This window comes from Phoxinus phoxinus (genome assembly GCF_949152265.1).
Source record: "Phoxinus phoxinus genome assembly, chromosome: 25".
NCBI classification, from domain to species: Eukaryota; Metazoa; Chordata; class Actinopteri; order Cypriniformes; family Leuciscidae; genus Phoxinus; species Phoxinus phoxinus.
Genome location: NC_136900.1, coordinates 9277942 through 9290088, shown reverse-complemented (window position 1 = coordinate 9290088; position 12147 = coordinate 9277942). Strand labels below are relative to the sequence as shown.

Genomic DNA, 12147 nt, shown 5'->3' with positions numbered 1-12147 from the left:
AAAACGGAAATTACCGAAAGAACACGACATAGCACGAAACGACTATTGACAACAACGTGATTTGCAGTGACACAAATGTAGTTCTTAAAGTTGCTCTAAGTTTTCTGTATTTAAAAACAATAATTTAAAAATGTTATTTCAAATCCTTAAAACCTTTGAAAAAAAGATTTCCTTAATTTCTAAATGACTTGCAAATTGCAATATCAAAGCTGCTTGGATTTGTGTTTGTGTTATTTCAAGATATATATATATATATATATATATAAACTTCAAATGCTGCACCCAAAAGTAAAAATATATAGTAAAATCAATCATTATTATAGGAATAAAAACAATTTAATGAATCAGTATATTACTGAATACAATAGATTACCTTATATATATATATATTTATATATATATATGTATATATAAGTTTTTGGTGGAAATCACCTAAATAAAACTACAAACTATGAGATTGTACTTGTCAACAAAACAAAGGAAGACTTGATTTTCAATCCAAATTTGGGTCAAAATATATATTTATTTTTTTACAAAAAACATATCAACAATTTTATTGTAAACAGATTTGTCAGTATTTCCAGAGTATACTGTGATTCATGTAAAAATAATAATATAATTCAAAAATTTGGCATTATCACGCAACGTTATTAAAGTAAAATGTGGTATTTTTGGAATATACCATACAAGTGTACAAATGTTTTATTCAAGTCTAGGTAAAGTGTTTATAAAAAAGTATTAACTCTTCCAAAACTTGAAAACCCAAACACCAGACAGCTGTTTGCGACGTGGATAATCAGACCGGCCAGCAGGAAAAACCGGGATTCACTTTACGGATCTGACCGGGTTGCCGTAGAAACGTCACTGACTCTCCTGTGGACAACAGTCAATTAAAACTATTAATTTATTCGAAATAGCAAACACCATTCATCATATGTTGTTGGTCAGTTTACTTCTGTTTGTTTTATTACCTGGAATAAGTGGGATTGTAGTTCCAGTATTCAGGACAAGTTCAAGAGCGAACGGCTCCTTATTCCCAGACTTCCTCACCGAAACACTCACTTCCGCACTCTTTACCAACCAGTCCATCTTGTTGCCGAGATAACTCACTCCTCTCACGCTGAGGGCATCGATGTCCCGTGGGAGCAGCGGAGCGAAGGCGAGATGCTCCTTCTGCACTCTGTGCAACACAGGACAGGAACAGCGCACAGCGTCAAGTCCAGATGTGTGTGATAAAGACACTTTCTCTCTCGTCAAGCTTGTTGTGATTTTGTCACCTGAAGCCAGTGTAGCCAAACAGCAGCGCCTGCAGAAAGCCGCCCATCCCGGTGAGGAAGTTCACACACCCCGAGCCATCCGCCGACTCACTCCACACCTGCACACAGAGAGACAGACTGTACTGTGCTTCATAAGCCGCGTTTCCATTACCCTTCAAATTGCGCAAACTGAAATTGAAAATACGCCCAACGGAAACACGTCAATTTCGCAAAAACTCCCATTTATCGCTAAAAAGTTTTTACGCTCGCATGAGGCGGTTTTTCAGGCAATTCGGAAAATAAATATTTCGCAAAACTGCAATGGAAACAGTTTTTGTGCATTTACAGGTCACCTGACATAGATGACGTAGTGTGTTTGGACAGAATACGATAATTCAATTCATAAAAGACAAAAGAATTACAGGAATACTGGATTCTAATCCTCAAAGAAATGCCACAATCAAGACCTCGAAGCAGAAATGAGGGAGAAACACCCAGAAACACTCTCTCTCTCTCTAAATATATATATATATATACAATATATATATAAGGGTCTTTCCTTGCCATTAATGCTTGGATAACACAGACATGTCTCCTTCGATTAATAATAATGGCCAGTGGAAAGAGAGGAAAAAATTAAGTTTTAGCTGCATAATATCGGTTGATGGAAACGGCGTCATTTTTTTGTCGACATGTCAAGTTTTTTGTCTACATTTAGGAGAAATCTGTAATGGAAACGCGCGATATTGTGCACGATGTAAAGCATACTGCCTATTATTTTGTTTAAATATTGCTGTATGTAACAATAAATGTTTTATTGTTGTCACATAAACTCATTATACTATATTGCATATTTATAAACATCTATAAATGGTTGTTTCTGCCACAGAATAAAAAAAATAAAAAGGTAATTGTATTAAAACAGTTTGTATTAAAATTGCGATATTGAGATGAAAGTTTTTTTTTTTTTGTTATTCTGGGGCAGAAACAACCATCTCTCAAAATTACTAGTCATCCAATTTTTTATATCAGCCATGCATTCCGTTAATTTTGTGAATTTGTAGGTTTCGTTAGGTTTTGAAGAAATATACAGCTGAGTATCGTCGGCATAACTGTGAAAGCTAATTCCATGTTTCCTAATGAAAACCGTTGGGCTGCTTCATATTTTGTGGAATTGTGATACACTACCAATCAAGTAATGAATTTAAATTTGTAGAGTTTTTATTTATTTAAAAAAATCATGTTTGATAAGGTTTCAAAGGGGGGCGTACCTGAAAGGGCTTCTGGATATTTTTGAAGCATTTCTGCAGAAGCTTTTGGGCTTTTTCAGCCTCTCCAAGTTCAAGCCAACCTAAAGCAAACATGCCCTACAAACAGACACACACACACACACACACACACACACACAAATGAAAACTCTGAAATAAACGGTTCTATATTTAACGAAGCACATACAAAAGACCTTTTACAGAATAACCCCCATGCAAACACGCATCCCACACAAAGCATGATGGGTAAAGCATAGCCCTGACTTGCCCATGTCATGGCCGGTCCGAGCGGATCTGTGACGGCCTCGTATGTTTCCAGATCATTGCGTCTGACCTCGGGGGTCATGGGGAGGGTCAGCGGGTATCCGAGCAACACCGCGTCCGCCTGCTTGACTCGACTTCCTGTGGAGAATGTCAAATGGAAACTTTTGCAAGAAATAATATTCAGAAATGGTGTTACATGTATAGAGTGCTGCAGTGATGATGCATTTTGTGATATTTTTTCTTTGGCTATTGTATTATTGCAGAAAATAAGCTCTGTGCCCAACAAAAGTTGTTGATTCTTACACGTTTTGTTCATTGTGATAATATTCACAACTTTTATGCATTTTGAAGCTTATATACAATCAGCAGAACTAAAAAGCTTAAGTTAAGCTATAAAGGAAGGAACTACAGTACACCACAGTTGCAAGACTTCAACGTCACCACCATTTTACAGTCTATTACAAAACAGTTTCCTTGAAAGTTTGAATTATAATAGTTTGCAAGAGCGCGATTAAGGCTGTGAAAGCGGAGTAGTGTGTAGATGAGTTTCCCTGTTCGTCCGGTGACGTTTAATGTCCCTGGCAGCCTCTGTAGTCTCATTTAGCCACTTGTTAGCTTGTAAGTATTACCATGTATTTTATATTGTATGAAACATGAAAATGTCTAGAGCTTGTGTTGACCACAGACCTTATTTCAAGCATTTACCACAAAAAAAAATGTATCATTCAAAAACCCAGTGACTTTGAGAAAAGGAAACAGGAAGTAAAAAAATTACTTTTTTTTTTTTTTACCCATTTCTGGGTTTCAAAAGGATTCTTCACCGATTAGCATTAAGCTTTGTATCAGTAGAAAGTATTTTCAAGTTCTGTATTTTCATAAATGACGCAAACATCGTCATTTAGCATCATCATCGGAGGCTATTTTAGCCAGAGGCTATAGACTACAGCCAGTAGTAGGAGCGAGTGCCGCATGTTTTCAACCCGCTCATTGGGAGTTTTCGCAAAACGGATATAAATCCGATCAGTATTTAAATTATTTTATCAACTAAATCGTCATGTAGACTCACGATAAAACGGCGTCTTTCCGGTTTCGAGTCAGCTAGTAGCCTAGTTGTATCATTTCTTCCGATACTGGCCTCTGTAACCAGTAGGCGTGGCCTCATTGGGCAGCGAAGCAAGTGCATTCTGGGAGTTGTTGTCTTTCATCCACATGAACCAAAAATACATTTTCTGGGTTTTCTCAGTCTAGAAGGCCAACTTCTAAAATAACTTCACATTTCTACTACATACATGACCCAATTTAAATACACATTAATCTTTCCAGCGGTGAAATATCCCTTTAAGACTCATTCCCGCAGCACTTAATTTCTGAGGTGTCCGTGTTAGGAAAGGTGAATCTGGCGTATGGTTATAATGATTACTACCGTACAACATGAACATGACGCTGATGAGGGCGTCTCACCCTGCGTGTAGCCGTCAAACTCTGGGTGATACTTCAGTTCTGGGTCAAAGGGAATCTTGATCTTCTCAGCAACGTCCTGCCAAGCGGGAGGAGCCGTCTGCGCTAACAGGACACACAACTCCACGGCAAACTGGAGACTAAAGATTGGAGAAAAATATCTCATATCTGCTCATTCTGAAAAATACCCTCAATATTCAGTGCAAGTCCACTGTACACAAGTACACTGGCTGAAAATCGTACGTTTGATTGCCTAAAAAAGTAACAGCTCATCTATCACAGGATTCGAGGCATCATTGATGTGTGTAGCATTGCAGCCAGTGCGCTGAAGTTTAGCATTGCAGGTGCACTGAAGTTCAGCATTGCAGGTACGCTGAAGTTTGTGATTATTAGGGGTGGTTAATCTGTCTGATTTCCCGATTCGATTCGATTACGATTATTGAAGTCCCGATTCGATTACAGTCGATTTTCGATTATTAACGATTCTCGATTCTCGATTATTGATTTTCCATTTCACAACAGTAAATTCACTACAGTAAAAATCACAACAATAACAAATTATAACAAACTTCAACATATTCTGAATCTCTATTAACATAAAATACGGATGTCCACGCATCACATGTTACAGCTATCCTACCCGCTTTCTTCAGTGATTCCATGACTTCGGTTTTGGTCTTGTTGTAGAGTGTGGGGATCGCTGTGTCTGTAAAATATCTCCGAGATGGGACGTTGTATCTCGGCTCCAAAGTGTGCAACACAGCGCGAAAGCCCTGGTTCTCAACGACTGGACGCAAATCCTTGGCAATAAAAGTTGCGATTGATTGTGTAATGCGCTTTGCCCTTTCCGAGCCGGGTGGAAGCTTTGACAATATTGTTTCCACGCTTCAGAGTTCCGTCTTTTGCGTTCCGTCAATATTACGTTATTATCGATTCCCCCCCCCCCCCCCCCCCAAAAAAAAAATAGATTTTTGCCATTTGTGAATCGATTCAGAATCGTCCACGTCCGCATCGCGATGCATCTAAGAATCGATTTTTCCCCCCACCCCTAGTGATTATGTACACAAACACACACCTGCGTTGGGCGACAGCATTGGTGAACACTGAGTTGTCAACAGTAAAGTAGTATTCATCAGGAGGAATCACACCTAATGTACAAACAACACAAAACCCCATAAAGAAGCTTTCATAAACATATAAAAACAAGACTTGATTTGGCAAGTTTACACTGGTTCTAATGTGAAAGTTCACTTTGTTCATATTTATTAATTCATTAATTAGTATTTATTTTATGCATTATACTAATATATATATATATCTCAAAGTAGAATAAAAAAGTTCATATAATTAAATCATATTTATATTATATATATTAAATTAAATAAATACTAATATAATTGAATACTATTAATTTTATTTATTATATATTTATAATTAATAAAACAATTAAAACCCTGAATGTACCATAAACAAATTATACATCATAAAAAACTGTAACATGGTGTAATATGATATAAATACAAAACATTCAGTTATTATTATATTTCAAGTATCTGAATACATGCATGGCCAATGATGTTATGACCAGTATTGTTTTAGTATTATTTATTTACTATTATGTACTATACTGTATAATATACTATTATATACACTATGTGATCATTTTTTTTAATTAATATTTTGAATTCATAGATATCAGTTTTCATTGGAATTTTTGTTCATTTTAGTAATTTTAAATGAGTAATTTTTTTGCCAAGTTTTGCTCTTTATAAATATTATTGTTAAGGTTTAATTTATTTGCATTTCAGTTTTAGTTTTTATTTATTTCCATTTATTTAATTCCAATGCTTCTACTTACACTTATTTCAGTTTTATATATTAGTTTAGTTTTAGTTCGAGATAATAACCCAGGTCATCATGACTGATGATGTCACCTCTGATATGGTACTGCTGGTCAGTAGCGTCCCATGTGACCCGTGAGACCCAGTAGTCCGCCACGCCCCACACCACCTCACTGCCCCCCCGCCCTTCTTTGAACATCTCCAGGTCCTGTGATGGATGACAAGCGGAAGATGCGTTTCTGGTACAGGTGTGGGAGTGTTTACGAGTGTGTCCTCTTTACCTGTGTGAGATAGAAGTACTGCTGGAAAGCCAGAACCACGTCTCCATTGATGTGGACCTCCTGCTGTGCATAAATCTCCTCTGGACAAACGTCCCGGCCCGTTCCCGCACTCTCCCACGCAAACTTCAATCCCTGATTAAATGGGGAGGACAACTGTATATAAAGAGTACATAAAGCTACAGATACTTCAAAAACAACACCCGATCACCAACTGCACCTTGTAGCCCATCTGCTGGGCGTTTGCTTGAGCGCCTTCTACTGTTCCCACACGGTACTCCAGTACAGCCCTGGCCAGACTGGGAGAAAACAGAGCAACACTGGGGAACATCCATGTGTCCTGCAGGGGGAGCCAGAGAGACAAAGTCAAAATCTTCATAAACTTTTCAAACTGGACGGGACCCAGTTGGCTCTGGCTGGGGGTCACATTTAACAAATGTGTTAACAATATTTGATATTAATAATTTAATATGACTACCAATTCACTTTCTTTCTAAAGAATGGTCAGAAATCATGAGATTAATATATATATATTATAAATCATGAGATATAAAAATATATTTGAAATGCAATGATATTTCACAATGTTACTGATTTCACTGTTTTTTATGAAATAGAATAGAATATTTTAAATATTTGGTTTAATAATTATGTTTTAGTATTGTAAACAACATGCTGTCTTTACAATAAACCTGTAATGTTTTTCCCACACAGTAAATGCATTTTCATGCACAAATATATTTAGTTGTCTTTATATTTTAGGAAGGGGATCATCATTTTTCAAGGGGTTCCATAGAAGTTCAGTTCTGCTGACAGCATTTGTATCATATTATCAATTATCATAAAAATAATTATAACTTGTTTCATTTTTTTAAATTACTAATTTTATGAGTAAGATCATAATGTAATGTAAAGTGACATTCCCAATGCTGTAACTGATGAATTGTATTAAAGTCATCCTGAAATCAAAATTGACAATTCATATTTTTTATGGCATATTGCAGTATTTATTATAAACGATTAATCCATGCACATCTTTTTATATTTTTAATTCAGGTTCCCTGATAATCTTAAATCAAAATAACTTCCCATTCATCTTCATATCTCCTCTTCTGATGAGTCACTCACATGAGATCCACCAATAGCAAACCACAACCATCCAATCAATTCCCTATGAACAAAATCAAGCCCCGCCCTACATTTGTTCTTGTTCGAGAAGCCGTTTCACTTATACGTCACAATACAGAAGAAAAGTCTATCTCAACTTCAATCTCATGCTGACTTTAAACTCACCTGGTCCCAGAACACATGCCCGTGGTAATCCTCATCTTTGCTCCCGTTCGACAAACCCCCCGGACTGAGCCCTCCAAACACAAGCGGTCCGTTTGACCCCTCAATTGAAGATGGGAATGAACTGAGAAGATAAAACATGCAGCCAATCAGAGCCCGGTTCAGGGTCTCATCTCCCATCACCTCGACGCTGCTCCCCTTCCAAAGCTCCGCCCAACTCCTCTGGTGGGAGGGGCGTAAGTCATCCGTATCAATAAGCCCCAAACCAGTATCAAAACATGATTTGGCGCTCCTGTCGCTCCCAGCAAGGGCAACCAGGAAAACCCAGCTGGACTGGCTCTGGTCGGGCGGGAGGGTAAGAGTAAATGCGATGGGCGTCCAGATCAGGTGCACAAATGGACGGATTCCTCCAGGAATCTCTGAAGAGACGGTCTGTCCAAAAATATGCCTGAAGAGAAGAAAGTGTGTTTATGTGTGTTTGACTTCATGCGGCGCTTGCAATTAAGCATGCAAATAAATACATAAAAAAGAAGTCCAATTGCAATTCAGGATGCAAATATTATAAAGCGGATGTACCTCGCACCCTTGTAGTCGGGTGCATTCTGGAAATCAATGTCATCACTTTGGGGTTTGAAAGAACTCTCTAGCTGAATCGTGATTGGTTCAGCACTGGTTTCAATGCGCTTAAGGAGAACTTCCATGACCAGGAGGTTTGATTGCTGTCGGTGAGCGTACAAAACCTGAGTGGCCTCGAAACGAGGAGTGACCACGGTATGAGAGAAAATACCTGATACAGAGAGAGAGAGACTTGTAGTATATGTTTAAATGCAGTATTACATGTGTGTGTGTGTGTTTGTGTGTGTTCTAACCTGTGTGCATGTCTAACTTGTACGTGTGTCGTCCCACTTCTGCCGTCTTCACTTGAATTGCTAGTGGACATGGAATGTTGCCGCGGTGACAAGTCCCGCCTTCACCATTATAAACCCCGCCCATATGCATAATTGATTCAAACACTGTCCATCCCAGCAGCCCGTTGACCAGCGGTGGCATGAAGCGAGGGTCAGAGGGCAGAGAGTCGGAGGTGAAGATGTACGGGTCCACAGGGTCAGAGGTCATTGTGGGGCAATTCTGCCGTTTGTCGAAAGACAAACATACGGAAAAGATGGAATGTGTAACTTAGCAGGAAGCCATTTGACAGCATGTGACAAAAAACATAAAATAACAGTAAAACTTAAAATTATATCACAAACAGAACCTCACTATATCAAGTTCAGCAAATCTCTTAAAATATTGATTATTATGGTAATTTTCCACTCAACATATAGTCATTGTTATTAAAATGATGCACAAACATCTATGCAAAAGGCATTCATATTCTTTCAGAATTATTTGGGGGTTTTTTTTCTTCTTTTTTAACATAATTATGTGAGTTTACCCCTTTTACCCCTATACTTTTACTGTTTTGAACCCGTGACAACTGCACTTTGATCAACGTGAACAAAATAAAAGTTTTACCAATGGAAATAGACAGCTGGGATCGCGCTCTATCCTTTCAAATTACTCACTTTAACTAACCATCAAAAGAATGATGTTACTCATTTAACAGAAACCAGTTTTATGATAAAACTTTAGTACTTACGGATGTATCAAACATTAGATGTGCGTCTCAAATCTCATTCATCGAAGCGGACGTTCAAAAAAGAAGAGGCGGAGCAACGACACGTCACTGGAAAGGGCGGAGCATTGCGCGCGACCAGCGTCTCTGAATACAAAAAGGTGAATATTATTTATATTTTAGAAATGGCTTTCTAGAGATCAACTGTCTCCAAAGAATCCTGCGATATAATACAAAGGCCGCTTATTAAGGCGATTTGCTTTTAAATGGGTCATATCATAGTTTTATGTTAAGTTGTTTTTCATTATTTTCTTTTAACGTAGGCTATTACTAGTCACGCTGTCTTGTACTAAAACCAGTCGTATAGTTCTGCATGACTATAGAGCTGTTTAATTTGCTGTCTGAAACTTGCTTCTGGAGTGAAAAGCAGTTTTCAAGTAAAATAAGGTCAGTGGTTAAAACACAATATCCTGATTTTCAATCTTTTAAATTTCACAGACCCCCAAATATGATAAAATTGAAAAGGCATCTAACACTCAATTTATACACAGACAATTTTATATTATAATTCTAATATTAGTTTCTATTAAGTTACAATATTATATATTTTTCTACTCACTTTAGTAAATCACTGTTAAATGTGTTATTTATTTAATTTTCATCTAATTATATATATATATATATTCCAATTGTGTAATTTTTTTCATCTAATTTAATATATATATATATATATTAATATTAATATATACATATTTATTTTAATCTAATTTTTATTCATTTATTTACGGTTTCTCGCGTTTCTCTCTAGACTTTCATGGACCCCCATCACTCCCTTTCCAGTTAAAAAAAAACAAAACACTGATTTAAAGATCACAACGGTTAAAAAAATTATAAGGTATGAGCATTATTTATGTTGTAAAAACAAAACATGAGAGTGCTTCAAGTAAATGATGGAATGGAACTCTTGCAACGGACATTTTAGAAACAGACCGTGATGACGCGTTTTAACGGTCACCAGCATCCTTAATCCTTTTAAGTTTAAAAGGTTTTTTTATATTTTTTCATTAAAAAAATGTGTGTACATTAATTTATAACACTATACTTTGTATTATATTACCATTGCATCAAAAACAACAACAACAAAAAAAAACTAGTTGACGCTGTTGATCGAGTGACGGTAAAATTGTCATCTTTCTCTATTCTGACTGCCGTTATCAATTTCTCTCTATTTTTCTCCTCGTTGGCAAGTTGTTAAAACGAAAAATATATTTATTGTAGTCTTCAATTCGCCACTATAGACATTTACCCAACTATGACGACTTCCGCTTCTGAGAAAAAAAAATGTGAAAAGGGTAAATTTATGTTGCAGAAACAAAACGCAAGAAGTTACTTCTTGTAACTTTCGAAATGTTGATATGACGAATGGAACTCTTGCAACTCTCGGTCATGACGTCATGACACTATTCGGGCTCTAGATGGCGCCAAACCCTGTTCAGTTTCCCTTTGGCAGCTTGCCGGAGTTTGGGGCTCCAGACCCTGGGAAAAGAGCAGCTTTACCCTTATAAGGCCTCAATCCATCCGCTCCAGACTTTTCCTCCCCGCCCTCCCTTCCTCTTTCTCTCCCTCTCTCTCCCTCAGGCCGCGGGGATATTTACAGCAAGACTGGCTCTGCGTACCTTATTAGGAGCTGTCCTTGTTGTCAGTGTATATGTAGATGAGACAAACAGATGAGAGGATGGCATTCATTCTCAAGGGTCATTCAGTGTTTTGCCAAAGGTAACGGAGAGGCAAATGTCTGATCCGTGCAGCACGTGTCTGAACCTCCCTGGAGTTCATTTTAACGTTCTAGTGTTTCTCCGTCATCCTCTTATTGTTCTCCGACTTTCTGAACAGTGAAGAAGTAGAGGCCGAATGAATAATTTTGCCTTTCGCTCTCACACGGTCCAGTGTTACTGTAACTTCCTGTCCTTCTCTCTGTGGGAATGTTAGATCTATTATTCCAGCTGTTCTTCTTCTCTCTCTCTCTGATGATGATGATGAGGGCCATCTGGTAGACAGGCACACAGGCATTCGGGAGAACTGGTGAGGGATGAGAAGGACAGAAAGACTGACAACTTAAAGGCAGGGAGGGTGATTTGTTCCAGAAACATTTTTTGTTATGCTATTGAAAGTCTCTTCACATCCTGATATAGCAATCACTAAGTGGTCCAGATGCATTTATATGTTTATATCGTCTGTGGAAGGCGTAGGACCAAAAATTGTTCGGTCTCTGTATGCATTTTCATACCTCCACACACCTGTTCGGTTTCATGCTATGCCGAGTTAGACAGACGTCAGTCCCTGAACACCGCAAACAAACAGCAGCGCCTTTTACAGTTCCTCCTGAACACAATGAGCTTGTGCTGCGTTCACGCCATAACTACTGTAATTTATGAAGAGATGGAAACCTGTGACGTTATTCTCTGAGCAGTTCGTGACTCGAATTTATGCGTTTCAATGGCAACACTATCAACGGCGAAATTAATCTGCAGCAGTCAGGTTAGCGCTCTTTAAGTTATGTTCATTATTATTGTAATGTTATGTGCTGTGAGACATGAGGTGGTTTACCGCTTTTGTTTGCTCCCTGCTGAACGTGTTCATGTGTTTTGAAGGAGGCGTGGGTTTGGAGACGCTCTGAAGGAAGGATGGGATCCTATACTTTTAAAGCTAACTCGCTATCGCTAGCCTCTCCGAAAATGACATACCCTACCTTTAATAACTACTGCTAAAAATTTACTTTTGAATGACGGGCTGAATTGATTCTTCTAATCAAACTTTCGAATGTGGACATTTGACACACAAAAATGCTGAATTAGACCTTCAAATAAAACTTTTGAA

The 12147-nt window shown here is 37.8% G+C and overlaps 1 protein-coding gene across 3 annotated transcripts; it reads right to left on the bottom strand.

Annotated features, from left to right (window-relative positions):
• Positions 1-494: 494 nt before the first annotated feature.
• pgghg (protein-glucosylgalactosylhydroxylysine glucosidase) lies at positions 495-12143 on the bottom strand. 3 transcript variants are annotated; one of them, XM_079604312.1, is made up of 15 exons: positions 10947-12142; positions 9295-9417; positions 8525-8783; positions 8232-8442; positions 7659-8103; positions 6586-6705; positions 6369-6500; positions 6181-6295; positions 5322-5394; positions 4250-4386; positions 2793-2926; positions 2528-2623; positions 1278-1375; positions 972-1180; positions 495-873 (listed from the first exon to the last, which is right to left on the bottom strand). In XM_079604312.1, exons 2-15 carry the CDS (start codon positions 9307-9309, stop codon positions 797-799), a joined length of 2121 nt encoding a protein of 706 aa, XP_079460438.1. In that variant the 5' UTR covers positions 9310-9417; positions 10947-12142; the 3' UTR covers positions 495-796. The 3 variants fall into 3 exon arrangements, with proteins under 3 accessions (XP_079460438.1, XP_079460437.1, XP_079460439.1); XM_079604311.1 differs by lacking the exon at positions 9295-9417 and having other exon boundaries at positions 10947-12143; XM_079604313.1 differs by lacking the exon at positions 10947-12142 and having other exon boundaries at positions 9295-9428.
• Positions 12144-12147: the final 4 nt, after the last annotated feature.

Bases quoted from the DNA above. Each gene is read 5' to 3' on its own strand.
- pgghg (XM_079604311.1), bottom strand. From the start codon at position 11,012: ATGCCATCCTCTCATCTGTTTGTCTCATCTACATATACACTGACAACA. The intron at 6,706-7,658 runs GTGAGTTTAAAG...CTCCCCCTGCAG, and splicing joins GGCATGTGTTCTGGGACCAG to GACACATGGATGTTCCCCAG. The intron at 1,181-1,277 runs GTGACAAAATCA...TGTGTTGCACAG, and splicing joins TTTGGCTACACTGGCTTCAG to AGTGCAGAAGGAGCATCTCG.